The sequence below is a fragment of the Pezoporus occidentalis genome, unplaced genomic scaffold, assembly GCF_034315485.1.
Source record: "Pezoporus occidentalis ecotype Australia unplaced genomic scaffold, CSIRO_AGI_Poc_V1 ctg250, whole genome shotgun sequence".
NCBI classification, from domain to species: domain Eukaryota; kingdom Metazoa; phylum Chordata; class Aves; order Psittaciformes; family Psittacidae; genus Pezoporus; species Pezoporus occidentalis.
Genome location: NW_026914395.1, coordinates 1,028,805 through 1,056,762, shown reverse-complemented (window position 1 = coordinate 1,056,762; position 27,958 = coordinate 1,028,805). Strand labels below are relative to the sequence as shown.

Sequence of the window (27,958 nt, the reverse complement as noted above, 5' to 3'; positions counted from 1 at the left end):
GCGAGGCGGGGCGGTCCCTCCCTGCCCCTGCCCCCCCTTCCTGTGCCCCCCCCCCCCCCTTTGCTGTTTTCTGTTTTCTCCACCCCTTCCTTCCATGGCCCCTCCTTTACCCCCATTTTGCCCCCTTTTTCTTTGCTCTCTTCTTCCCTCTGTCTCCTCCCGGGGGAAGGGGGGGGGGGGGCGTTTGGGGACAACCTCGAGCGTTTTAGGGTGCTTGGCAAAGAAACCCGGAATAAGGTCCCGTCCCCATGGCACAGGGAGCCCCCTTCCCTCAGCCTTCAGCCCCACAGCCCAGCTCCCGCACGCCGGCTGCTGGAATTTCAGTGCAAGTGGTTCAGGCCGGTGGGGCACAACTTCATGGGGTTGAAGGGACCTTAAAGCTCCTCCAGCTCCAATCCCAACCCCTTCCACTGGAGCAGCTTGCTCCAAGCCCCTGTGTCCAACCTGCCCTTGAACACTGCCAGGGATGGGGCAGCCACAGCTTCTCTGGGCACCCTGTGCCAGCGCCTCAGCACCCTCCCAGGGAAGAGCTTCTGCCTAAGAGCTCAGCTCAGTCTCCCCTCGGGCAGGTTCAAGCCATTCCCCTTGGCCTGTCCCTCCATCCCTTGTCCCAAGCCCCTCTTCAGGTTCCCTGCAGCCCCTTCAGGCACTGGAGCTGCTCTCAGGTCTCCCCTTCACGCAGCAGAGGGGCAGGATCCCCTCCCTGAGCTGCTGCTCACGCTCTGGGGGTGCAGCCCAGCACACGGGGGGGCTCTGGGCTCAAGTGCACACTGAAACCAGGGCATGGGGAGCTGCTCCTCACCCAACAGCCCAAGTCCTGCTCCTCAAGGCTGCTCTCAATCCATTCCCATCTGAAGCTATTGCACAGATGGGCCTCCGTAGTATGACAGAGTATTACCTTTGTTAGTGCACTTTGATTCGTTGTATATCTTCACCGTATTCTATAAGGAGGTAATAAAATTTTACAGTCAACTCTGGGATTGTTCATGCTTAAATAAACCAAACCAAAGGACAGCCCAGCCCTGGGCAGGACTTTGCTTCTCAGCAGCTTCAGGCTGTCTTCAAAGGATAAAGGATGTCCCAGGACAGGCGGGATCCCACAGCATCCTATCCCTGTGACACATCCCGGATCACTAACTCCAGCAAGATGGACCCCAGGGACACCAGGACTTGGGGATGAGCCCAATCACTGCTGGCGCACTGGGAGGGTGTAAGAGCCCTCTGTAAAGGCACATCTGGGGTGCTCTGGTCAGGCTGGGACCCTGCATGTGCATGGGTATTAGCTCTGTTGTTCTGCACTGTGTCCCACTTCCCTCCATTAGCATGAAGTTTTCGGGATGACCCATCGACGTTCCCAAACCTCCTGCCCCCCACCCCAGGGCCTCTGGTGGGGTGGGAAGAGGCTGAACTGAGGTCCTATGAGCGAAGGCTGCACAACCAGTGGCCTCCTGCTCCCCGTGCTGAAGAGGTGCAAGAAGCAGGGGAAACAACCTCTTAATTTCACCAGACGTGCCTCTTCCACATCCACTGTGCAGAGATCCCCTTCATCCCGGCCTCCTCCTCCTCCCTAACGGGACCGAGCTCTCTGCTCGGTGCCTTTCATCCCGGTTGGGCTGAACTGGGCTCAATTATCAGCTAATTACCCTGCGAGGGAAGGCGCTCAGGGAGCAGCGATCCAGAGCTCTGGTGCCCTCTAGTTTCCCAGCTCTGGATGTGGTTTTTCTATTAACTGATTTTCCCCCGGCTTTTGTCCCCCTCCGGAGCCGCAGCGAGGAGGAGGAGCTGCCTCGGCTTGTGCGGCGGGGAGGGAGAGCCGGAAACGAAACCAACCCGCTCTTTTCTCTTGCCGAGGCAAGAACCGGCCCCTGCATCGGTGACCTGAGTTGTGGCCGGTCTCAGCCTCAGCCTGGCTGTGCACGGGCGACCCCGGGGCCGTGGAGCGGCTCCTCCGAGGCACACGGTCCGTGACTCCGCCACCAGCAGCGGCGAGGCCGTGGTCACCGTGGGCATAATTAAGCCCTATTGTTAATTAGCGTTGTGCTTTGCACAGGGCGAGCTCCAGCCCTCGCACTTCCCGATGCCCGTGGGGGTCCCTGCATCCGTTCCCATGGGATGCTCGCACCCAGCAGAGAGGACCACGGCGGTCCCATCCCCAAGTGATCCCCGCAAGAGGGGGTCGGGGGGATCCCTGCACCCGCCGGGGCGGGGATGCTCGCATCGGTGAGGGGGGGTCCCAGACACCCCCAGACCGGACCCGAGGCGCTCGGGCTCCGCAGGCCCTGCCACGGCCGCTCCGGAAGGAACCATCCCCGCCGCGGGGGGAACGGGTCGGGGGCGGCCCCACCGAGGCCCGTGTTACCCATCCCGCCGCCCCCCGGCTCTGCCCCGCTCGCAGAGTCCTTCCCGTCCCTCCCTCCGGCACGGGTATGGACGGGGCGGGAACGGGAACAGGGACAGAGCCAACCCCCCCCGCGCCCCGCATGGCCTCGCCCGCGGCTCCTCGCACGGATGCCGGCCCGTTGGCGTGGAGACGCGCGGCGCCCCGCGGGCTCCTCCCTCGCGGGGCTCCCATTGGCTGCGAGCCCGCGCTGGGCGCCTCGCAATTGGCTGGCGGTGCCGTCGCTCGGGCCGAGGGGGCGTGGCTGCGGCGGCATCGGGGCGGTCCCGTCCCGCATCACCCGCGCCGCGCCCCGCCCGGCCCCGCTCATTCATTCCCCACCCGCGGTACCGGCGCCACGGGCCGGCGGCGATGCCCCGGGAGGCCGGGGGTCCCCGCGCCGAGCCGCCCCGCTGCCCTCGCGGCCGGCCCGGAACGAGCGGGCTGGGCGGGCGGGGGGCCCGATGGGCCGCGGCTAGGCCGGCGGCGGCGATGCGGGCGGCAGGATGCCGCGGCTCCCGGTGAAGAAGCTCCGGAAGCAGCTGAAGCTGCTGCTGCTGCTCGTGCTGCTCACCTTCGCCGTGTGGTTCACCTACCTCCACATCAGCCTGGTGCGCCAGGGCCGCGCCCTGCGCCTCCCCTTCGCCTACGGCAGAGGTAACGGGGAGGGGGGGGCGAGGCGGTCGACCCTCCCTTTAACGGCGGGGGGCAACACCGGGGGGCACTCCCCGATCCCCATCACCCATTCGGTGCCGTTTGGGGTCCCCCTCAAAGAGCGGGGGATGCCCCCCACGGCGCTGGGCTCTCTGAACCCACCCCCCCCCCCCCGACTCCGCTCTCACCCAGCGCCCCCAAGGTGGGACCCCCCCCCCCCAAGGTGAAACCCCTCCTCCCAGGGCGGGTCCATCCCGCATCACCCGGGTGGGTCTGGGGAGAGCAGGCCCCCACCGCGGGCACCTCGTGCTCTGCCCTTGTGCCTTTGGGATCGGGGGAGACCCAGGCAGGTCCCCAAACAGCTTGGGGGGGGGGGAGGTTCATCCCCTCTCTCGAGGGGCCCCGGCCTCATTTTTCCACCCGCCGCTTGGCTGCGATGACAAAGAGGCCATTTATAGCCACTGTCGCTGCCTGGAAGGGGCAAACCCAACCCAACTCGCCCATCCTTGCCCAGCACTCTCTCATCCTGCGCCTCCCTATCCAAATAACCCCCTTCCTCCTCCGACCCTCTGGACGCCCGTGATGCGATCCGGGATGCTCCGAGGGGCAGGTGCTGGCGCCCTGCGGTTCCGCTTTGTGGTGAATTGCTCCCGGTTTTACCCTTGCAGACCTCATTGGGCTGCTTGGAGGGGACATAAAACTCCATGGAATATTTGCTGTGTGAAACTTGAGCTGCAGCGATTCTGCTCGGTCTGAACTTACGGGGTTTGTCCTAAAAAAACAGGAAGGAATGAGAGCTGGTGCTTATTTAGGCAGGGAATGGCGGGGAATGGCTTCCCTGGGCGCACGGAGCAGCTCTGGAGGCTGGTGAAGCCTCTCAGCTGGGAAACCCGAAGTTTCCCACCGTCGCGGCGGCATGATCCTGCAGATTTCGGGGCCTTAAGGGGAAATGGGGATAGCGGCGATCGGAGCAGCAGGGACCGTGCATCCATCCCCGCGGAGGAGGGGTTGCGGGGAGGCTGCGCCGCTGCTTCCCCTTCCCCGCTGCAGGGTCGAGCCTCATGGCAAAGCCACAAGTAGCAGCGGTCTGACCGCAAAGCGGCTGCCCGGGGTTATCCTGGGTCATCCCGGGCTGTCCCGGTTGAGGCAGGGCCGAGCTCTTCCTCTTTCGGCACCGCAGGATTTCCTGGCACGGGAGGATGCTCGGCGCGATGCCTGCGTGTGCCGCTGCCTGCCCTGGGTGGGGGGGGTGAGGTGCTGGGCCCTGTTCCTACCCTCCCTCACCTCCTCCCTACGTGCCCGGCATCGCAGCCTATCCCGCGGGATGCTCCAAAGGGGGCTGTGTTGCTGCTGTGGCTTCTGCAGGGGAAGCTGGACCTCGCCTGGGTTGGATCCTGCCTTTCCGTGCTCAGGGAGATGCTGCTGCTTGCACTGGGGGGCTGAAAGCCCTGTGAGCGTGGGGCAAAGCCAGGGTTTAGGTCCCATGGAGGCTTTTGGAGGTGCAGTGGTGGAGAGGGGCTGGTGGAAGGGAATGGGATGGGTGGAGGCTGGGGAAGGGATTTGGTCACACGTAGATGGACCCTGGTCCTGCTGCTGCAACCCAGTACATGATGCTCCCCTGGGCTTAGTGGGTATCCCTGGGTGTGCAAGTGGGAGGACGGGGGGGTCACTGCCCTCTCCTGTCTCCTTCCTCCTCAATCCATGGCATCTCACCATCCAGGACCTGCTGTGGGGAGCTCTGGTGTGTGCTGGTCCCAGATCCCATACGGATGGGGTGGCGTGCTCATCCCTGGATCTGGGGAGGGTGCTGGACTCTTCAGCATCGCCCTAGGGACCTGTGCACCAGAAGGTGCCTGAGATTCAGAAACTGGGATTTGATTTTTGGCCACCATGAGCCAGAACCTGCTGCTGAGGCTGCTCCAGCTGTTGGGACCTCATCACACAGAGGTTAATTACTCATTAGATGAAGTGTCACCAGCAGATGCATGTCCTGGAGGCTGAAGGTGCTGGGCATGAGGCTCTGCAGCAGCTTGGGGCAGGGAGTGTGATGTGGGGGGACCTGGCAGTGGGGTCTGGGGGAGCACAGTGAAGATGGGGTGGTATTATTTGGGGTACCAGTGTCCCCTTACCCTGTGGCAGCCCCACATGGAGCCAGAGCATCTGGGAATTTGGCTGGGAACTGCTGGTGCCCTGAGAAACTCCCCCCTGTCCTCATCTTCTACAAGTAGATAATTACCCTTCTCTGCCTAATTGAACACACAGATTCCTCATCTGGAATAATGAGGCCATTACGGTGCTCTCTCGGCTGGAAACACTGAGGTGATGGGGTGGGAAAGCTGGTGTGCCAGGTGGGAAGAAAGGGGGAAAAAATGCCAGTGAAAACCTCAAGTGGCTCTTGGCAGGGGCTGGTCCTGCTCCTGCAGGCATCCCCCTGGGGCATGTGGGATATTGGTGGTGCTGGGGGCTGGGTTTTGGGGTGGTTTGGGACTGGATGAGCACAGGATGCATCCCGGGGGACGCTGAAGCTAATTCATGGCTAAAGCAGGGCCGCTCGGGGAGGAAAACCCATCTGGGCCTCTTGATACCACCTGGAGCTGGCTGTGTGCATCCTTGTGGATTCAGCCTAGAGAGGAGCCTCTGCGTGTGGGAGCAGGGACCCGCTGTGTGGGATCCAGAGGGCTCCCAAACCTGCGCTGAGCCACGGGCTGTGGTGGTTGGATGCTCTTTGTTCGGCTCAGCCCGCAGAGCCTCGTCCTTCCCATCCCTCCCTGGGGAATCGTCCTTCGGGGTCTCGCAAGCCGGGAGGAGGTTTGGGATGAGCACAGCAGTGTCCCCCCCGCTGCAGGGATAACGCGGCCCCTCCGGGCAGCGATTGTGGTGATCGGGGTTTAACTGGGAGGCTGAAGCGCTGCGGCCGCAGGGGGCTCCATCCCTTTTGTCAGGGATGCCGGGAGCAGGGGGGGGAGAGGATGAGAAAGAGCCCTTTGAAGAGGAAGGCAGCGGGGTTTGTGAGGAGCTGGTGCTGCTTCCCTTGCTCTTAGCATCGCCCGTTCTCGTATTCCTGCTTGTCAAGGCAGCATTCCCTGGATGGACAACCCCTCGGTGCCGGGGAAGGGAAGGTTTGGAGCTGAAAGCTGCCCGAAATGAGGGTTTGGAGCCAGGGGAAGGGGCTGGTTTGGTGTCACCAGGACCCTTCCTCCATCTGTGCTCTTTGTCACTGCGCTGGCCCTGCTGAGCATAAGCAGATGGGAAGCAGTTGGATGGACGGATGGATGAATGGATGGATGGATGGAGGAGTGAGCTGCCCCATCTTTTGGCTGGGGGGGGCTGGGGGTGTCTTGGGGCTCTTTGGCAGGTGATGGGGGGAAGTATGAGAAAAATTTGGCACGTGCCTGTTGTGGGTGGTTCAAAGGCACCGGTTTGGCTCTTAGGCACGAGGCTTTGAACCTCCCCCAGACCTGGTCCCCTTGGCAGTTGTGGGGGGTCCCCAGAAAGTCCTTTGAAGCTGGGGGAGATGTGGGGGGTTCCAGGGCTTGGTAAAGTGAAATGAAATCAAGTGGGTTGTGTGGGGTGGTTTATCCTGAGCTGCCCTCCGGATGCTGCCGTGAGCACCCCAGGGTGGGATGGTGCAGGGTGCCTGGTCCTGGTCCTGTCTCTGCTCTGGCCACAGCTATCTGGAGTGACCGTGTGGGGACCCCGAGCTGTGCTCAGGGCTGGAGCCCATCCTCCTGCCCACAGGGTGTGGGGGGAGCTCAGATCTCCCCTTGTAAGCAGGGAAAGGGATTTGGATCCTGCCTAAAACACTCGAGTTTGGGGTGGCCGAGGGTGGGAGCAGATCCCTGGGGGTTCATCCGGAGCGTGAAGGGCAGGAGCAGGGATGCAGCTTTCCCAGGGATGCTTCACCCTTTGCTTTGTCCCATTGGGAGCTGTGTGGTCCCTCCCCAGGGGAAGGATGGATGCTGTGGATGTGATTGTCGCTCTGGTCCCTGCAGAAGCCTCTGGAACTGGGGATGCTTTTGGCACGTGTGTCCATGTGGGACATGTCCACGGGTCCCGCTGGGCCTTGGTGACAGCAGGAGAGGAGAGCAGAGCTCTGTCCCTTCATCGCTTCTCAGCCACAGAGGCTCTTCAAGTCCTGGCAGCTTAAAGCCTTTTAAGAACATGAAAAGACATAAAACAACCGCTAAAGCACATCCCTGTCCCCTTTCATGTGAGCCTTTGCTGACAGTTAATTCTGTGCTGTTTTCCTCCTCCTGGGGCTCCGTTTGAAGCCTCCTTTAACTGTGGAGCTGTTGATGCTCTGCAGCTGGGGTCACTGTCGCCTCCTCTGTGCCTGGGAAGAAGGCAGATCCTCATGGAAAAGGGGCCTTTGGAAGGCCCGGCTGGCCAAGGGCTGTGTTGACAGGTCCTTTGGCTGCACCATGTTCCTCCTCCAGCCTGGCTGTGCCGTGATGCAGTTGAGATGGTATCACAGGACCCATCACCCCCTCATCCAGCACGGATCCCGAGGGATCTGGTGTGATGCGGTATTTGCTCACTGCTGGCGTCCAAAGGGATGTGAGTGCATCCCGAGCCAGTGCCAGCTGCGTGGCTCCAGTCACAGCCCCATCCTGTGCCGCTGGCTCCAGCATCAAAGAGCAATTGAGGGAGCGTGGTGGTGATGGAGCGGTGAGAGAGCTGGGCTGGGGCAGCCTGGAGAAGAGAAGGCTCCTGGAGGGGAGACCTGAGAGCAGCTCCAGTGCCTAAAGGGGCTGCAGGAAACCTGGAGAGGGGCTTGGGACAAGGGTCTGCAGGGACAGGCCAAGGGGAATGGCTTGAACCTGCCAGAGGGGAGACTGAGCTGAGCTCTTAGGCAGAAGCTCTTCCCTGGGAGGGTGCTGAGGCGCTGGCACAGGGTGCCCAGAGAAGCTGTGGCTGCCCCATCCCTGGCAGTGCTCAAGGGCAGGTTGGACACAGGGGCTTGGAGCAAGCTGCTCCAGTGGAAGGGGTCCCTGCCCGTGGCAGGGGTTGGAGCTGAATGGGCTTTAAGGTCCCTTCCAACTCAAAGCGCTCTGGGATTCCATGGTGGGCGCGTGGTCCCGCTGGAGCTGCTCCGGCTCCTTTGGAGCTGGTGGTGCCTGGAGGGCAGAGGGTGCTGAGATGTGAGCTGGGGTCAGCGGGGAGGATCCGGTTGCTGTTGGTGTGTAGGAAGGACCTGGGACCCTGAGCTGAGTGTGTCCTGGACAGCATGGGAGCGCCGGGGCTGCCTCTCCCGGAGCCTGTTTGTCAGCTCGAGCGCTCCCATGGCAGCTCTGCTGCCAGCCCTGAGCGATCCGCATCGATTTCCATTGCTGCACCCGAGACGGACATCACGGGCAGGGTAAAGAGCTTGAAATGAATTGGTTTGGGGTAGACGGGGGTAGAATCCCTCGCTCCTCCAGCTCATGCATCCCCTGCACCCCTGTGATGGCAGCGAGCCCCGTTCACCTCGGCCCCGTCCGTGTCACTGCTCTCACTGGGCCGTGTCCCGGGGCTGTGGAGCCGGGAGCATCCTGGGGTTTCCCTGGCAGGCAGCGCTGTTACTGCCCCAGAGCTGGATCAGGGCTGCTCTCAGGTCTCCCCTTCACGCAGCAGAGGGGCAGGATCCCCTCCCTGAGCTGCTGCTCACACTCTGGGGGTGCAGCCCAGCACACGGGGCGGGTCTGGGCTCAAGCGCTCACTGAAGCCGGGTCCTGGGGAGCTGCTCCTCGGGCTCCATCCCATGTCCCCCAGCCTGGGTCTGTGCTGGGATCACCCCAGTGCAGGAGCAGGACCTTGCCCTTGGCCTGGCTGGACTCCGTGCTCCTGTGAGCTCCTCTCCTCCATGCCAGGGCAGCTCAGGCTCTGGGTCCGGGTGCTGGGAGCGGAGCAGGGAGCGTGGAGGGAGCACTCGTTAGGAGCAGTCGGGAGCTGCAGGAGGAAGCACACGAGGGGCACCTCCAGCCGCGTTGGAGGCTTTGGGAAGCGTCCAGGAAGCTGCCGGAGAGCTCCCGGCTCCGAAAGGCAAGGGAAGAAAGGGGCAGTGTTCGTGTGAGAGCTGCGGGGAGCTGGGGCAGGAGCCGGTGTGAAAGGGCCTCTGTGCTCCCCAGGGCACGGGGGATGCGGCTGCCACAGGGGAAGGGGAAACCCGGTCTCTGTGCTGCGTGATGGGGTCGGTCCTTGGTCTCCTGCACCCACTGTCTCATCCCGAGCACTGCTCCTGGCCCTGGCTCACTGTCTGGAGGCTGCTGTGACTCAGAGCTGGCTGGTTCCATGGCGTGTGCAGCTCCTGCCCCTGCTCACGGCTCTGACAGCATCAGCATCGCTCCGTGCTCGCTGGGAAGAGCTCTTAATGCATCCCCATGCAGCATCCCTCCGGGTGATGCCGTCCTGGAACAAATGGGTCCCTTGCTCATCCTCCAGACCTTCCCCCATCCTCTCTCCCCCCCCGCTGCCTGTCTTTGTGTGGCCTTTGTGGTCCCTCAGAGAGAGCAGCAGGCAGTTTTATTGCTGGATTGGCTGTTGCACGGTGATGCCTGTGTGTCCTTGTGTCCGGGGATGCTGGGGAGCAGCCGCGTGGTGCTGGGGGATGCAAAGGGAGAACAAAGCCGGGGGAAACCAACCCCCTTCCTCCCGGTGCTGCTTTCTCCTCCTCTTCTCATGGCCCTTGACCTGCTCCTCTCATGAGGTTCAGACCAAAGGGTCTCTGTGCTTTGGGAGGGAGGAGCAAAGCGATGCTCATTGGTGCCCGGTGCCCTCTCCCTCCCCTTGCCAAGGGCGTTCAGTTCCAGTTCCCACACAGGCTCATCAGCACTTGGGTGTTTGGTTAGGGCTGCCCTTGGCCTTCCCATCCAGCATTTAAATAGCAGGGAACAAGCTCAGTGCAGAGCCCAGAAGCCTTTTCCTGGGGCCTGGCTGGTGCTTTTGCTCCTCCTGGGATGCGGCACCTCTCGATGCGAGCGCTTCCCTCCCCACCTGGAGAAGAGAGGGTTTCACTGAAGGCCTTTGGGCTTTGAGCCTGGGTTACTCAAACCCCATCAGAGCAGCGGTGATGTTTAACTTGGACACAAACCTGGGCAGGGAGCACAAGCCTTGTTCTGCTCTTAGTGGCTGAGAGGAGCTGCTTGAGCATCCTGCTGAGGATGGAGCTGGGTGGTGAAGACGGAAGGTGAGCTTGGGTCCTGGGACCCTCCAAGGATGGATCGTGCTGCAGGGAATGTTCTCTCCCTTTCCTCCAACTTATATCAAATCTCTTATTTACCCAGTGCCAAACCCAGGTGTGGTCCGCAGAGGGGAGTGACTGTGTCCACCCCATCCCTGAGGATGCAGCCTGGGATGCTGCTGGCTCAGGTTTGCTCACCAGGACCTGGGGCTTGGCAGCAGAAGCCCGTGTTGGAGTTAGTTCATCCTGGGGACGGGACTTGCATCGTGGCTCCCCCAGATAGCATCACAAACGGATGCTGAGCTGGCAAATCCCATGGGAGAGAGGTTCATCTGCCCCAAGGCCAGGAGAGAGAGACCCTTTGTGGGTACTGCGGATCCAGCTGCTGCATCCATCCCTTAGCAGGTCCCTTGGGAGCATTCAGCTCCTCCTCACTGCTGTGATTAATCCCCAGATCAGCGTGGGGAGGGGGGAATCACACTGTCCCCAGTGCTCTGTGTCAGAGCAGTGGCATCTGTGGCCTCGGTACAGGGAGGATCAGCTTTATTCCCGCTGCTGAGCATCCCTAGGAGTGATGGGGGTCCTTGAGAGCAGAGGAGACCAGTACTGGATCCAGTCCCACCGCTCCCTGGAGTGCTCCACATCGTCCTCCGTGGGGATGCAGGGATGGAGATGGGTGAGGGGAGGAGGGATGGGATGAAGATGGGTGAGGGGAGGAGGGAGTCAGGGAGCTGCCAGGGCTGAAGAATGGCTGAGAGCAGAAGAAGGGGCCTTAGAGCTGGATTTCCTGTCCTCGGGAGGGGATGGGATTTGTGCTGCCATCTCCAAGGAGACGCCGGCTGTGCTGCCGCTGGAATACTAATGGCACTGGAGCGTGTCATGGGGCACCACGAGGCCCTCCTCGCTGGGCTGTGGGGTCTGAAGGCGCCCAACTGCTCCCACTGCAGCAGCCACCGGGGCTGTTTCATTCGGTGGGGGTTGGAGCCCCCCAGGCCTTGCCTGTGGGGGGAAGGGGCTGGGGGAGGATGGGGGGCAGCTTGCCATAGCCTTGGGAGGGTTTTGGTGATCCTCTTGGGTGATGCCCATGGCCAGGGGACAGCACTGCACCACTGCTTGTTGTGTCTGGGGCTCCTCTGTATTGTGATAAGGGGGTGGCTGGTTTTGGGGGGGACCCATGGGTGTTTGTGGTGGTGGCCCTTGGACACCCAACTCTGAGCATCGCATTCATCATCCCTTGGTGCTGGTTTGAAGCTCCATGCTGTGTGCCAGAGCTGCAAACCCCCTCCATCCCCCCAGGGTTGGGGTGTCTGTCTGAAGGGTTCAGAGGCACCCACTCTGCAGCCCGAAAGTGACGGGTTATGGGGGGGATCTGTAGGTTGGGAATAAGGCAGCACGTGGGAACAGTTGATGTGATGGGGCTGTTGAGTTCTTCACGATGGTGTTGGGGTGGGAAGATGGATCTGGGGACAATATGTCCGGGAGGGGGGCTGGGAGCCGGTGTGTTCAGGGCAGTGCGGGATGCTCCAGGAGGATGCATCCCTGAGGATGGAGGAGGAGGCGATCCCACAGGAGCTCATCCGGCCGTGTCTTGCGTAAAGGCCGAGAGCTGGGCAGCGGTGGGGTGTGTGTGTGTGTGTGTGTGTATGTATGTATGTATGTATGTGTGTGTGTGCAATTAAACCTGGTGCTGATGAGCTCTGCAAGCTGCTGCTTGGTGCAGCCGGAGCGGCCCCGGGTCCCCCCGCTCGCGGCGGCGGCAGCGCCTGCCCTTCCCGTGCGGGCGCGGGTCCCGTGGAGGGGTGCCCCGGGGGGAGCCCTCGGAGCCGCTCTCACTCCATGCCCCGCAGATGGCGAGAGGCCGCCGGAGGTGACGGACCCGGCCCGGGGGCCGCCGGCAGCGGCGCGGCGCGGGACCGCCGAGGACTCCAGCGAGAGCCGCGAGGAGGAGCCGGCGGTAACGGGGGAGCCGGGGGGGACCCGCGGGTCGCTGCTCCTGTGCCCCACGGCCGGCCAAGGGTGCTCCCAGCCGTGCCCAGCGGAGCCGCTGCGGGGCCGGGGCGGGGAGGGGGGGGCACAGCCTCTGGGTCCGCTCCGCAGCACGCGTTAGAGCATCCCCGAGGTGCCCGTGGAACGTGTGTGGTGCCCTGCGCACCCTGCCCTGTCTGTGCTCCTCCGGGAGGAGCCTGGCATCTTCCGGCGCTTCCCTCCTGTGTAAGCTGTGCCAGAAGCAGAACCAGCTTCGGGCTGCGTGAGAGATAGGGGAAGAGGCTGGTTGTGCCTGGCTGGGGAGCAGGGTGATGCGGGAGGAAGGAGAGCCCTGCTCTGATCAATCGCAGCTCCTCATAAACTGGGGAAGAGACAAAGGAGGACATTGAGGTGCCTGGAGAAGGCACGAGCTGGTGCCGGGTGAGGAGGGGGACAGCAGGAGTCACCCCTCAGCTCTCCCGGGAGGAGGGTGAATCCTTCCATGGAGCACGGCACAATTCCGCTGCTTCCCAAGGGCAGCGCTCCCCCCTCGGGATGTCAATGGCTCATTTGGGCTCTTTGCTAGTGATGTCTTTGGCACTAAGTGCATCCCGAGGGCAGCGCTTTGCGGTGCCGCAGTTCCCACCTGGGCTCCGCTGTCTGGGTGATGGAACGGTCCCTCTTTGCCCAGCTGAGGCCATGGGGGAGGATGATGATGGTGAATCCTCCTGAGAGAGATGTCAGGGATCCCCGTGTCCCCCCCCAGTCCATCCGCGGAGAGGGTGATGCTGAGTGTGGGTTGCCATGGGCCAGGTCCCCCTGCGACAGGAGGAAAAGAGGATGCTCTGGGTGGGCTCTTCCTTGCCACCCGTCACCCTTTCAGCAAGCTGGGGGCAGGTGAATGCTCACCTGATGCCTCTGAGACACAAGGGACTGGATGTTTAATTCCCTTTAAACATCCCACTTCCTCTGCCTGTGGGTGAGCACAGGGACTGCTTCTGCCCCTTTGGAGATGGAGCCCAAACCACTCCTTTTGCAGTAGCTCCTCAGCCCAGCTGAACGATCAGCTGAACAGAAGACTCCCTGTTCTGGAGCAGCCTCTCAGCAGAGGAAGGGAAACGAGTTTAGCTGGAACATTCTGACCCTGCTCCCCAGGACGCTGTGCCAACGTTTCCTGCCTCCTCCTGCCCCTGCTTTCCTTTGCCTTTAACCTTGAAAGCTCTCCCCTTGGTCTGGCAGCGCTCGACGCCCCAAATGAGATGTGTGCTGTAGGGAGACGTCCTGCAGCCACTGCGGGGCTGGTCCTCATCCCCCATCTCTCATCTCTCCCTCCTGTTCCTGGGCAGAGCGATGGGCAGGACTTGGAGGGATGGTTTTCCAGAGGCTCCCGGTCCAACCGAGCCACCGCGCGCCCCAAGCTCAACCTGACCAAGCAGCCTTTGCCCTGGAATGAGCAGGTAGGTGGGCAGGGAGCGGCAAAGGGGGTGATGGAGGAGAAGGGCCACCTGGCCCCTTGTTGGGCAGCCCCTGTCCCCCCAGCATGCCAGGCTCCAGGGCCACCTCCATCCATCCTCCTCCTTGCTCTCCATCACCCATCCTGGGGGCTCTGCATGATCCTGGGGTCAACATGGTACCCATGAGGGCACCTCCTCGGGTACAGCATCAGGCCCTCACTCTGCTGCCTGTCTTCTCTGGCTGGATCCACGCGGAGCCTGTCCCCTGGTGCTGGCTGTGCCGGTGGGATGGGTGCTGGGCATGGGTGAAGGATGGGGCTGGGCTTTTGGTGTCCACACAACAGCCCACGTCCAAGTGCACTTGGGACCCAGGGGAGTGGCAGGAGGGGGTTACCTGCTGGGGCCTGTGCTGTGACCCTGGGGCTGGCACAGGGATGGGAGCTCAGTGTCACTGCAGGAGAGCTGAGGCCGGGCAGGTGACACCCGTGGGGCTCAGCATCCTGCCCTGGCGCAGTCCTTGGAGGGGAGGGGGATGTGAGGAGGACCCCCTCGTCTCCCTCTCATCCTGCAGTACAAGGGGAAGGCAAACTTGCACGTCTTCGAAGACTGGTGTGGAGGCGCCGTGAGGCACCTGAGGAAGAACCTTCATTTCCCACTCTTTCCCCACGTGAGTCCCTGGTGTGATGGTGCTGGGTCAGAGGGAGGGTCCTCTCATCCACTCTGGGTGCTGCTGGACCTGCACTGGCTCTGGGCTTGCTCCTCAAGACCTTTGCTTGCAAGCGGTTGGGTTGGGTTTGGGGCAGGTAGTTCCCAGCAGAGCAGGGACGGAGGGAGAGGTGGGTGGTGGTGAGACCTCCATGTCCCCTCTGGTGCCAGAGGCATGGGACCCTGGGGTAACAAGGAGATGGGCTGGGTGATGCTGGTGCAAAGCATGAGGCTGGGCATGAGCTGCTCATGCTGTCATGTCCCTGTCTCCTCTGCAGACCCGCACCACAGTGAAGAAGCTGGCGGTGTCACCCAAGTGGAAGAACTATGGGCTGAGGATTTTTGGCTACATCCACCCCTTCAAGGATGGTGAGTGATGGAGCTTGGCCTCGGCTCCCCTGCAGCAACGTGGAGAAGCTGCCTCCTTCCCCCTTCTTGGGACACACAGAGACAGGAGGGCTCTTGGAGACAGCCCCAAAATCTGGCTCTCAGGCAGAAGGGTCCTGAACCTTTTTCCCATGTGGCTTCAGAGGCAGGTGAAGCCCTAATCTCATCCAGGACAGAGCCAAGATGTGGGGTATGGGTGGCCCCATGACATCCACCCATCCATCCATTCATCATCCATCCATTCATCGTCCATCCATCCATTCATCGTCCATCCATCATCCATCCATCCCTCCATCCCTGCTTCTCCATCTCACAGCGATGCTCCGGGGCTGAGCCCATGCCCCTGGGCTGCTGTATCTCCCTGTGGTGACCTTTTCCTTCTCTTTCCCTAGCGGACTTCCAGTTCTCCGTGGCATCTGACGACAACTCGGAGCTGTGGCTCAGCTCCGATGAGAGCCCGGCCAACTCCCGGCTCGTGGCGTTTGTGGGCAGGGTACGTGTGTCCCGCTGCACCCTCTGCCATTCCCCATGCTGGGAATGCTCCAGCTCCCACCGAGAGCATCTCCTCCCTCAGGGCCTCGCTCCCAGCACACTGAAACCCACCCCGGGGCCCTCCTGGGCATCCCTAGTGCTCAGTTAAGGGTGTTTCAAACCCGTGGCAGCTCTTCAGCCTCTGCAGGTCCCTGTGCTGCTTCAGCAGCTCCTGCAGGGAGAGGACGGGGTCTGTGTGGGCTTGGCCAGAGCAGCTCCTGCTTCTTTATCCCCTTAGGAACTGCTGGGCTTCTTCAGCCTGGTCCCATCTCTGCCCCTGCTTTGGCTTCTGAAGGACCATCAGCCCCTTGGTCCCATCCCGGTTGTAGCTACCAAAGACCAGCTTATGCCCCAGAATAGGAGGTCTGATCTTTGCCGCTGGGTTTTCTTGGTGCTGTCTCCTATAACCGGGCACCCCGTGGTCTGCCATGAGCTTTTGGGGATCTTCTTGGCTGGTGACAAGCTTTTGTGACACGAATGCCACCAGCCTGGGAGAAGGAGGCCCTGGGGCAGAGCTCCTGAGGTATCCCCTGGCCTGAAGAGCAGCACAGGATGGTGCCCAATGGCGGTGGAGGAGAGATCCCATGAGAGTTCGGGCTCTGTGCCCTCTTGGTGTCCTGGAGGTGTCTCACGTGCTCCCGCTTCCCTCCCCAGCTGGGCACCGAGTGGACGGCGCCGGGGGAGTTCACCAAGTTCAGCTCTCAAGTGTCCAAGCCTCTGCGGTGAGTGCGTCCTCGCTCCCGCTGCCCGGCCCAGCAGGATGGAGCTGGGGCTCCCAGGGCTTAGACCCTGCCCACGGCCCCTTCCCAAAGGGCAGGAGGGGTCAGGGCTGGAGCTCAACCCGCCGTGCCCCCAGGTCCGTGGCTGGAAGGCGCTGGGGGCCCCAGCCAGCTCTGCAGACGATGAGGTGGGGATGGGGGTCCCCTGGTCTCCTGGGGCCGCAGTGGGATGGGGGAGCAGTGCCCACCCCACGCTGCTGGCCCCTTGCCCCAGCGAGGTTTAGCCTTGGTGTGAGCAGGACGGGGAGGGCTTCCCGAAACGGCTCCCTTGTAAAGGTTCCCTTCCTCCCCATCGCCTCGCTCAGTGTCACCCCGTGGTCCCTAACCAGCTGCTCCCCTCTCGCAGCCTCATGTCCTCCAGGCGCTACTACTTCGAGCTGCTGCACAAACAAGACGACCGGGGTTCAGACCACGTGGAAGTTGGGGTGAGTAAATGCCCCCCCACCCCATGCTCCTCCCAGCGCCGGGGCTCTTCCCATGCACACTGGAACGCTTTGCCCTGATCCCGGGCTCATCTCCCATCTCCCTGGGCTGTTCCTGCACAGGGCGCCCGGCACAGGCGGCTCCTCTCCGTGCTCACCCAATCCTTTCATATCAATGGCCTTTGGGGAGCTAAAGACCCTGCTGTCCCTCCCCGTGCTCCTGCCCCATGTGCTCCTGTAATGGGATGTGCTCCCTCTGCTCCAGGCTCCAGCACCGTCCCTTCTCCTTTCTCCCTGGCCTCCTGCAGAGGGGCTGGCAGAGGTGGAAGGTCCCTCTCAGAGGAGCCCGTTGCCACAGGCAAGGGGTGCCCAGGCTGTGTTAGACGAGGGCAGGCAGGTCCTGGTCGCTGTGTGCACCCAGCAGCGCCAGGGTCAGACGGCTGAGCTGAGCTGGTGGAGCTGGGTCCCTTGTTCCCCCCCCCCTGCAGACACCCCGAGTTTCAAATCCGAACTCGCCTGCCTTGGCTGCGCAGCCCTGGCACAGCCCCGAGCGTGTGTCAGGAGCTGGCTTTGGGAGGGGAAGCTCTCGGCTCCCTTGCAAAGGTTTCCTTTCTCCCAAGCATCATCAATCACTGGAGGCAGACTGGGGCCAGCAGCGCAGCCGGGAGGCTGGGGACAGCCCTTCCTGGCTGCTCTGCTGCTCAGCACCAGCGAGGCCCTCGCCGGGCTCCAGCCCCCCCGTTGACAGGATCCGAGTTGCTGCTGTGCAAACAAACAGAGGGAGGGTTTCTTGCTGGGGGGAAGCCTCAGATGCTCCGGGAAAGCAGAGCCGAGCATTGGCTCCTGCAGGGAATTCAGGGCTTGTCCAGACAAAGGCTCCTGAAATGCCTTAGGATGCACGTCATGGGCTGAGTGCAGGCGGCGGCGGGGACCCTCTGGACCCAGTGCATACCTGATGTGTGTGTGCAGCCCTGCGGGCGAGGGGAGGCTGTTGGGGGCTCTGGCTGTGGCCCTGAGGGGTGCTGTGGCCTCCCTGCTCCATGCCTGGTGTCATTCCCCCCCGCAAGGCTGCGCTGCCTCCTATGAGGTTACTGGTGCCACCTGCGACCAGTGGGATCAGTGCAGGCGCGATCCCGGGAGCAGCGGACGGGGCAGGACCCATCGTAGGGTGCGGGGTCAGCGGCTGCACCCTGACCCCTGGCACCCTCCTGCTCATCCCCCTCCCGTCCTGTTCTTTCCTAGTGGCGAGTTTTCCTCCCCAGCTTGAAGTTCGAAGTGATCGACTCCTCCTACATCTCCCTGTACACAGGTAAGAGCCAGCGTGTCCGTCTGCAGCCACGGCAGCAGCATCTCAGGGGGCTCTGTGCTGGTGCAGGGGAGGGACAGCACCGGAGCATGGGGGGGAAACCAGGTCCTGGGAAATCAGATCCTAGAATCCGAGGGGTTTGTGTGGGAAGGGTCCTTAAAGCTCCTCCAGCTCCAATCCCAACCCCTTCCACTGGAGCAGCTTGCTCCAAGCCCCTGTGTCCAACCTGGCCTTGAACACTGCCAGGGATGGGGCAGCCACAGCTTCTCTGGGCACCCTGTGCCAGCGCCTCAGCACCCTCACAGGGAAGAGCTTCTGCCTGAGAGCTCAGCTCAGTCTCCCCTCGGGCAGGTTCAAGCCATTCCCCTTGGCCTGTCCCTACAGGTCCTTGGCCAAAGCCCCTCTCCAGGTTTCCTGGAGCCCCATTGGGAGCAAGGGGTTGCAGTGGGTAGGGATGGTGCTAGGAGCATGCTCTGACCCTCCTAAGGATGGACATGGCACAGAAACACAGCTCTCCTGGTGCTCCCACCTCATCCCTGCTGGTGAGAGCAATGGGGGCTGGCTCCGTGGCCTGGCCCTGAGCTGTTGTGAGCGCAGGGATGGATGGAGCAAGGTTTAATTAAATCTATAGATCTTCTGCTTCCTGCCCCTTCCGTGGCAGTGAGAAAGGATGTGATAGATGGGTCCTGCCCCAGTGCTCAGTGCGCTGGGGCCGGTCATCAATCACGGCCTGGAAGGTGTCGATAAGGCAGGAGGGGACAGGCAGCAGCAGGGATCAATGAGGAGAAGAGGGATGGAGGGGTATCGCTGCTGTTGATGCAGGTGCCCATGAGATGGATGATGTGTGGATAAATCCCCCCACAACCACTGTCCATTAGCGCTGCCTCTTTATGCTTCTTTCCTGCTTCCCAGCTCCCTTGGAGTCCAGCAGCATCCCAGGGTGAAGCCACATCACTCGAAGGGAGCCCATCACCATGGTGCAGGGGCTGCCAGCAGCACCCCGAGCCTCCTCCTCCCTTCCCTTTCCCCAGGCTTTCCCAGGGGTTGCAGCCCAACCTCAGCCACCAAGAGACACGTCTGGGGAGCCTTTCCCTGCGGCAGGCAGAATGTGGGGCTGGGGAAGGGGGATCCTGCAGCTCGGGGAGCTGCCTCCTCCCCTCCAGCTCTGCAGCAGGCCGGGCTGGTGCTGGGGCAGGCAGCTGTGAGCGCGGTGCGGTGACTGGAGCGCGGTGACCCCCTGCGGGAGGTGCTGGGGCTGGATGGCAGGGGTGATGTGACACCTCAGCCCCGAGCAGAGGCACAACCAGCTCCTCTTGCTGTCACCTGCACTGGGGCTGTGGTTCCTGTGTCCTTGGGGTTAGAGCTCCCCTCGTCCCTGAGCCTGGTGAGCGATGTCTGACATCAGCTGTACCCTTGTCCTCCGGTGCTCCTCAGTTGATGGCAATCGTCGTTAGGCTGATCAGTCCCGGGGTGTGTGAGCATGGGAGAGCCTGAGGAGCTGGGTTTGCCTCCTGCAGCATCTGCTCTTGTTCCCCTGGGAGCAGAATCCAGTCATAGAATCCCAGCCTGGTTTGGCTTGGAGGGACCTTAAAGCTCCCCCAGCTCCAACCCCTGCCACGGGCAGGGACCCCTTCCACTGGAGCAGCTTGCTCCAAGCCCCTGTGTCCAACCTGGCCTTGAGCCCTGCCAGGGATGGGGCAGCCACAGCTTCTCTGGGCACCCTGTGCCAGCGCCTCAGCACCCTCACAGGGAAGAGCTTTTGCCTTATCTCCAACCTGAACTCCCCGTTTCAGTTTGAACCCGTTACCCTTTGTCCTGTCGCTCCAGTCCAGTCCCTCCCCAGCACCCTTGTAGCCCCCTTCAGACACTGGAAGCTGCTCTGAGGTCTCCACGCAGCTTCTCTTCTCCAGGCTCAACAGCCCCAGTGTTCTCAGCCTGGCTCCATATGGGAGCTGCTCCAGCCCCTGAGCATCCTCGTGGCCTCCTCTGGGCTGGCTCCAAGCCTCCGAGTCCTCTTGGCGGGGAGGGATGGAGAGGTTGGGAAGTGCCACCTTGGAGGCTGCTCCTGGGGCCAAGCTCTCTTTGTGCCTGTGGGGCTCAGCCCCTGTCCTTGCCTTCCCCAGATGAATCGTCCCTGAAGATGAACCACGTGGAGCACATCCCGCAGACCTTGGCCAGCCACAGCGGGAGCTACCTCTGGGAGGCTCAGCAAGACGAGCACGGGGCTGACATGCTCAAGTCTGACCCCAGGGACACCTTCTTCCTCAGTAAGCTGCTGGGACCGGATCCTCGTGGATCTCGGGGGCGTTCTGGGGGAGGAAAAGACAGGACCTGGCTGGCGCAGGCACCCAGAGCATCCCTCCTACCCTGCTGCCCATCTCTAGGGTGGAGAGCGTCTCTGCTGGGGTCTACAGGGGCTGCAGGCTGCGGTGCGGTTGGGTACAGGGGTGGCAGGACACGGCCTGGGGCTGAGCTGCTGCTGCTTCTCCTCAGCCCCTGCGATCGAGGCCTCCCGCGTGGAGAACGTGCTGGTGCCCTGTGCCTACAGCCCCACCTACGTGGTGAAGGACTTCCCCATCGCCCGCTACCAGGGCCTGCAATTTGTGAGTGCCTCCCCATAGCGGGATGGGGCCACGCGCCCGTGGGGCTCACAGCGAAGCCCCCAGCCCGGGCCAGGCTGTTTCCACCCGTTAAAACCCAGGAGAACGCGGCTCTCGCTGGAGCCCAAAGCCCCGCGGGGTGCTTGAGGTGCTGGGGGTCCCTCGCTGCTGGGGGCCTCAGGTCCTGCCCCAGCCTCATGCCTGGATCGAGCCATGACGTTGCCGTGGTCGTGTCCCCAGGTCTACCTCTCGTTCGTGTACCCCAACGACTTCACGCGCCTCACCCACATGGAGACGGAGAACAAGTGCTTCTACCGGGAGTCCCCCCTCTACCTGGAGAAGTGAGTGCTGGGGCTGCTCCGTGGGGCTGCTCCGTGGGGCTGGGTGGAGGAACAGCGCTGACACGAGGCCTCCTCAGCCGTGTGTCCCCACACTCCGTCCCCCGTGGAAGGGGCACCTCCAGGCTGGCTCTTTTCCCACCTCTGGGGCACATCCTGGCCTCAGACCCGGCCGTGCTCCTGCGGGTGATGGGTTCAAAAACAGGGGCAGCTCAGGTTGGAGATAAGGCAGAAGCTCTTCCCTGGGAGGGTGCTGAGGCGCTGGCACAGGGTGCCCAGAGAAGCTGTGGCTGCCCCATCCCTGGCAGTGCTCAAGGGCAGGTTGGACACAGGGGCTTGGAGCAAGCTGCTCCAGTGGAAGGGGTTGGAGCTGGAGGAGCTTTGAGGTCCCTTCCAACCCAAACCATTCCACGGTTGTGTGATGTTGGGATCCCCGCTCCCTTTGGAGCCGGGCTGTGTCCCGGTGCCTGCTCTGCAGCCGGGTCTGTTCCCCACTGAGCAGCTCACGTGTGTGCAAGCACGTCCCTTCCCGCCCGCTCCTCCCTGATCTCCAGGCCCTCGTCCTTCTCCTCCGTCTCCAGGTTTGGCTTTTACAAGTACATGAAGATGGATGAAGAGGAGGAGGATCCACGCCAGCGCCCATTCCTCTTCCTCAACGCAGACAGTGAGTCACTGCTCCCCGCTGGCAGCGCTGGCAGGGGCTGAGCGGGCGCATCCTGCCCAGCAACCCATCCACTTGGAGATGCGGCTGCTTGGGATGCCTCCAGTGATGCCCGGGCTCCGGGAGAACAGGGCTGCTTGGAGCAGCTTGTTCCATGTGCTCCGTGGTCATACCTCCCACTTGGCTCGGCCACAAGCGCTGTGGGGGACGGGAAGTGGGATGCCAGGGTTGGGATTTGCCCTCGCTGCTTCCTGAATCCGTGTATCTGCTTCTGGGCTGGAAAGCAGGGAGGGCTCCACAGGGCTGCAGCTGCGTGCGTGGAGCGTGGGGATGCTCATGGAGGAGCCGGGCTCTTCAAGCTGGCCCCGCTGCCCTGGGTCTGCTCTGGGATGGAATGGGAGCGGTGCCAAGGTGCAGCCAAGGTTTGGGGGGGTCAATGGGCAGAGCCTGGAGCTGCCAGCCCTGGCGAGCATCCCTCAGTGCCCACCAGCTCCGTCCCTCACCCCGCAGGTTGATCTCTTGCTGGGACAGGCTTTGGTTCCTTGCCGCGGGCCAGCACCAGGCCCCTCGGGTGTTTATCTCTGCCTTTGCTCTCCAGATTTCCTCGAGGATGAGGAGGAGGAGGAGGAAGGAGCGGACAGCCCCGAGCCCACAGACCCGCCTCCCGAAGCCAAGGAGAGGAGCTTCGTGCCGGTACCCGGAGCCAAGGGGCAGGAGACGCCGCCGGTCACCAGGGATTATGGCCATGACCTGGACTATTACAGCTTCGGGGGCAGGCAGGGCCCGGGCCGGGATGAGGCCGTGCCCCGAGCACCGGGGCAGGCGGGCAGGGGGAGCACCTCCCACCAGCCCAGCGCCAGCCCCGCGCCCGGCCTCCATGGAGCGGAGGACGAGGGCCCCGCGCCGGGGCAGGTCCACGGGAGGATGCTCCATTGGCTGCCCCAGGATCCCAGCGAGGGCGAGGAGGATGACCTGGGGCTGCCGGCATCCTCCAAGCGTGCCGGGGCCGTGAGCCTCCAACCCCACCGCGCTGCTCCCGTCTTCGGTGGCAGGGCCAGGACGCCGGGTCCCAGCGGGGCTGCAGCACCCAGGGAGGACAGAAAGGCCCATAAACCCCAGGAGAAGGTCTACGTGACCCGGCTGCAGCCGGGCAAGCGCAAAGCCCCGGCCCGGGAGCCGGCCTTCCCCGGCCTCTTCCTCTACCCAAAGCCTCTCAAGAAGGTCCATCTCCACTCCAGGAGCCCTCAGAAGCATCCCGTCACCTCCAGCAAGCTCCGTGCCGTGCCTGGGCACCGCAGCCCCTGGCTCCTGAGCAGCATCTCCAGGGAGAGGGGCGCTGCCGGGCAGAAGAACCCGCGGGCGGGCGGCCGGAGGTGGGAGCCGAGGCCGGGCACCGAGCGGCGGGCGCTGCCCGGGCTCCTCGCGCTGGGCACCCAGGGGCTCTTCAGCAGAGAGACCCAGGAGGAGACAACCCCTGCCCCGGGCCGGGCCGCGGCCACCACCGGGTACAACTCCTCGGAGGCGACGCTGGTGACGTCCTTCCTGAAGGTGTCGGAAACGACGGCGTCCCAGCAGGAGGAGGGGAAGGGCCAGGAGGAGGAGGAGGAGGAGGAGGAAGAGGTGTCCGACTACAGCTACGAGGGGGGGGAGCTGCAGCAGAGCTGGCTGGAGGACTCCATCAACTGGCAGCGGACGTTCAGCGTGAGCGCCGTGGACTTCGAGCTGCTGCGCTCCGACTGGAACGACCTCCGCTGCAACGTGTCGGGCAACCTGCAGCTCAGCGAGAGCGAGGTGGTGGACGTGGTGGCACAGTACATGGAGAGGCTCAATGAGAAGAACGGAGGGTAGGGAGGGAGCAGGGTGCGGGTGGGAGCTGGGGGGATGCATGTTCACCCCTGGAGCGGGGGCTCGGGCTGGCCCTTGAGCAAGGGAGCTGTGGGGAGCAGAGCTCGTGATGGTGCTTTCATAGGATCATAGGATGGCTTGGGTTGGAAAGTACCTCAACCTCCTTCAGTTCCAACCCCAACCCCTTCCATTGGAGCAGCTTGCTCCAAGCCCCTGTGTCCAACCTGGCCTTGAGCACTGCCAGGGATGGGGCAGCCACAGCTTCTCTGGGCACCCTGTGCCAGCGCCTCAGCACCCTCACAGGGAAGAGCTCCTGCCCCAATCTAACCTGAACTTCCCAGTTTCAGTTTGAACCCATCACTGCTTCTTCCCCACAGCATCTACACCCTCCTGAGGATCATCAACGTGGAGAAGCGCCGGGACACGGCGCGGGGGAACCGGTACCTGCTGGAGCTGGAGCTGGCAGAGCGCGGGCAGCGCACGGTGCGGCTCTCCGAGTACGTCTACGTCCTCCTGCACCAGGACAAGCAGGACGACAGCGCCGAGGCCAACCCCGAGGGGCTGGCGCTGGGGGCCACCGAGTCCCCGCCGAGCACCTGGAGCATCCTCTATGGAAAACCCGTCCTGTGCCGGCCCCTGCGGCTCAGCTGGAAGCAGGACGTGATGGTGCACTTCGTGGTACCCGGTAGGTGATGGCAGGATGCGTCTCCTGGGTCTCTGCTGCTCCCCCTGCCCTCAGCATCCTCCAGGAGGGCAACCCCTCTGCTCCCCAGTTGCATCTCCAGGCTGGCCCGAGGAGGAGGAGGTTATGGCTTCCAATGGGATGCTGAGGTTATTGCTTCCCATCAGAAGGGGTGTTGGTTTGGTTGGGCAATGGGGTGCTCCTGGGACCCCAGTGGTGAGCCTAAGGGACGTCTGTGGCCGTGTCTTGCAGTGAAGAACCAAGCCCGCTGGGTCCAGCAGTTCATCTCGGACATGGCCCATCTGTACGGGGCCACAAAGGACCCCAACTTCAACGTCATCCTGGTGGACTTTGACAGCGAGGACATGGACGTGGAGAAGGCGCTGCAGGACGCGCATCTGCCCCGGTACCCACCGTGAGCCCCATGTCCCACTGTGCTCCCACAGGGCACCAATGGGGGTCTGGGGGCTCCTCGTGGTGGGACGTGGCTCACTCAACCTGCTTCTCCTCCCCACCCCAGCACGGGTCTGTCTGCTGCCCCCTTCCTCCTCTTCTTGGGGGTTTAAACTTGCTTTCCGTGAGGAGCTGGGTGCAGAAACCTCCTCTGCCTCCATGTGGGGACCCTTGGCATGAGTTGTAGGCTCTCAGGAAGGTCCCCTGCCCTCGCCGGTGGTCCCTGTCCCCCTCGTGGCTGAGTCCCTTTGGTCACCGGCACTGACATCCCTGTCCTGTCCTGCCCTCAGCTACCAGTACCTGCGGCGCACGGGGAACTTCGAGCGCTCAGCCGGGCTGCAGGCTGGCGTGGACACGGTTGAGGTGAGCCGGGGAGAGGATTCAAGCCTGACCTTGGCTTCCCTCCCGGAGCTGTTTCACCCTGATCCTGCTGCTCGTGTCTGTCCCCTCCCGCAGGACGGGCACAGCATCGTGTTCCTCTGCGACCTGCACATCCATTTCCCCTCCAACATCCTGGACAGCATCCGGAAGCACTGCGTGGAGGGGAAGCTGGCCTATGCGCCCATCGTCATGCGCCTGAGCTGCGGCAGCTCCCCCCGGGAGCCCAATGGTGAGCGGGGCCCCCCCCGTCACCCCACCTTCCCCCCGGAGAATGGTTTGGGTTGCGTTTGGCTCCACGTGCTTGTTCTGCTCTACGATGATGGGATTCGAGCCCAAGGGTGCTTGTGGGGCGCTGGGTGCGATGCTCCCCAAAACCAGGCTGTCCCACGGTGCGCACTCGGGGAGGTGGCAGGGGTGGGGATGGGGAGCAGGGATGGGAAAAGGGGTTGGGATGGGGCAGTCCTGGGTAGTGGGGGGAGCGCAGAGGTGATGACCTCGGATCTGGGGGTCCCCTCACTGCTCTCCCCATCCAGGCTACTGGGAGGTGAACGGCTTCGGCCTCTTCGGCATCTACAAGTCGGACTTTGACCGTGTGGGGGGGATGAACACGGAGGAGTTCAGAGACCGCTGGGGCGGCGAGGACTGGGAGCTCCTGGACAGGTGAGACCGGGCGGGGGGGGGGTGTCCAGCAGCCCCGACCCTGGGGAGGGCTGGAGATGGGTGCGCATCCCATGGGGAACCCGCGCTCCCTTCCTTCGGGCGGCGGAGAAGGGGCAGAGCCTGGCCGGGGCGGCGGGGGGGGGCTGCCTCCGAGCCGTGCCCCGCTGAGCGCTGTCCGCCCGCCGGCGCAGGGTGCTGCAGAGCGGGCTGGAGGTGGAGCGCTTGCGTCTCAGGAACTTTTACCATTACCACCACTCCAAGCGCGGGATGTGGAACGCCCGCAGCAAGAAGCCGCCCAAGGACTAGCGCCGGGCCCGGAGCCGCTGCCCCCCCCCCCGCCGCCCCGGAGGCCATGGGCGCCCCGCTCGTCCCCAGCCCGGCCGCTGCCGGTGCCCGCTGCGCGCCGCGGGTGTCCCGGGGAGGGGGGGAGCGGGGAGGTCTTTGTATAAGGGTCTAATTCCGTAGTCAGAACCGCAGTTATTAACTCAGTAGCGCCGGGACCGGCTGCGGGAGGGATGGAGCCGAGGCTCATCCCGGAGCTGGGGATGCTGGAGGTGGGAGGTGGTACCCGAACCCGCAGCCGGTGCTCGCCCTTCCCTGGGTCGCCCCCAAACACCCAGCACCTTGTCCCGGTGTCAGGCTGCACACTGTGGGGCTCCAGTACCCACAGGAGGGGGATTTGGGTCCCTGGGGCTCCCCAAACCTTCCCCTCCTCCTGTGGAGCCACCGTGGAGGGGGGGAGAAGGGGTTTGGCTCTGCCCTGCGGGGTGGGGACCTGCTGCCGTGGCCGTAGGGATGGGGGGCAAAGCCCCTTGGCATGAGGGGCTGGCGCTGCTTGCACCCAGGGACTGGGCTGGGGTGGGAAAGGGCAGAGCCCAAAGCAGGTACGTGAGCAGGGGGAGAGCAAATGCTGTTTCCAAGCTAATTTCTGTGAAATTATGAGGTAGGAAGCTGTTTTCAGGAAGTTTTGTCTGGTTTAGGGTTTTTATTTTTAAAAAAATAAAATCATTGTCTTGGCCGGGATTTCCTTTCTCTCCATCACCCTTGGCCCCTGTCCCCTCGCTGTGGTGGGTGCGTGGCTGTGCAGGCTGGGAGGGACACGGTGCTTTTGGATGCAGGAGAGGGACTCTTCATCGGGGACTGGAGCGATAGGACAAGGGGTGATGGGTTCAAACTGAAACTGGGGAAGCTCAGGTTGGGTGTAAGGCAGAAGCTCTTCCCTGTGAGGGTGCTGAGGCGCTGGCACAGGGTGCCCAGAGAAGCTGTGGCTGCCCCATCCCTGGCAGTGCTCAAGGGCAGGTTGGACACAGGGGCTTGGAGCAAGCTGCTCCAGTGGAAGGGGTCCCTGCCCGTGTCAGGGGCTGGAGCTGGAGGAGATTTACGGTCCCAAACTAGGCTGTGGTTCTATGGTACCATCCTGTGCCCCCTCGCAATCCCTCTGCTGTTCACAGACAGCACCCAGGAGGGCTCGGGGCGTCCTCCAGGAGAGTGGAGCTTGCGTGGAGCCACTGGTGGGAAGGTCCAAAGCTCCCTTTGCACGGGTGGGATGGGGCAGGGGCAGGATGCGGGACCGCGGCTCTCCGAGGGGCCCCTTTGCTGTGCCATGGGGAGGAGGCGGCAGAGCCGCGCTGGTGGTGCCCGGCGCACGCCCGGGCTTGCAGCAGGCTCTGAACCTCCGCCCCACGCCTCGGCCCCACCCCGGCAGCTGCCTGCGCCCCACACACTGCATGGGGGGCTCGGGGTGCCCCGGGGCGGGGAGCCGGGGGGAGCCGTGAGCTGCTCCGTTTGCTGCCGTTCATGGGATGGGAGGTACCTGCCCCGTCTTCCTGAGTGCCTGTCCCTGCCATAGACGTGCCTGGCATCACGCAGCGTCTGTGGGCTCCACAAACCTCCTGTGGGCTCCTTCTGCCCCTCAACCGGGTCCCCTTGTCCCTGGGATGTGACCATCGCGTCCTTGCTGCCCTCCACCGTCACTGTGAGCACGCCTGGGAGAGCTGAGCCCCGGAGTCTCCCCCAGCTGCATCCCCAGGGCTCTGAGCATCAGCCGAGCCGTGGGGTGATGGAGGTGGTGGCTCAGCAACCTGTTTGCCATCAAACAACTGTGCTTTGGGGGATTTTGTTCCAGATTTGGTACTTGCGGCTGCAGGGAGGGGACAGCCTCGGGGGGCAGCGGATTCTCCTCCCCACGCTCCTCCTCTCCTCCCCACACTGCTGGTTTCTGCAGCACTTTGGGAGCGCTTTGTTGTGGGTCGGGAGCTGCCCGACCCGTGGCCTGCGCCCTGATCCCTAAAGCCGCCTTTCCTTAGGCACAGCTTTTCCAGCAGCTTTCCAGCGGGAGAGCTCCCAAAGCCACTGGCATCAGTGCAGGCACCAGGATCTGCTGCTGGTGATGCTGGGAGGGACTGGTGCCCCCAGCACCATCCCCACTGGGGACACTGGTCCAGCCCCGCTGGCGTCCGGTCGGGGGCAGCCAGTGGTGTTCCCCTGGGGAAGGGCAGCAGCAGGAGCCTGCAGGGTTTTGGTTCTGTGGCAGTGGTTGAGCTGTGGGGACCATGGGGAGCCGCAGGGGACAGTGGGGTGTGGGCAGGTCCCCAGGGCT

The 27,958-nt window shown here is 63.3% G+C and overlaps 1 protein-coding gene across 1 annotated transcript; it reads left to right on the top strand.

Annotated features, from left to right (window-relative positions):
* The first annotated feature begins 2,792 nt into the window (after window positions 1-2,792).
* B4GALNT4 (beta-1,4-N-acetyl-galactosaminyltransferase 4) lies at window positions 2,793-25,735 on the top strand. Its single transcript, XM_062623352.1, has 20 exons — window positions 2,793-3,034; window positions 12,038-12,144; window positions 13,502-13,612; window positions 14,181-14,276; window positions 14,593-14,683; window positions 15,094-15,194; window positions 15,887-15,954; window positions 16,358-16,436; window positions 17,676-17,742; window positions 19,863-20,006; window positions 20,233-20,342; window positions 20,580-20,680; window positions 21,259-21,341; window positions 21,937-23,182; window positions 23,561-23,868; window positions 24,118-24,271; window positions 24,609-24,681; window positions 24,775-24,928; window positions 25,233-25,359; window positions 25,551-25,735. The coding sequence occupies exons 1-20, from the start codon at window positions 2,884-2,886 to the stop codon at window positions 25,663-25,665; spliced, it is 3,486 nt and encodes a 1,161-aa protein (XP_062479336.1). The 5' UTR covers window positions 2,793-2,883; the 3' UTR covers window positions 25,666-25,735.
* Window positions 25,736-27,958: the final 2,223 nt, after the last annotated feature.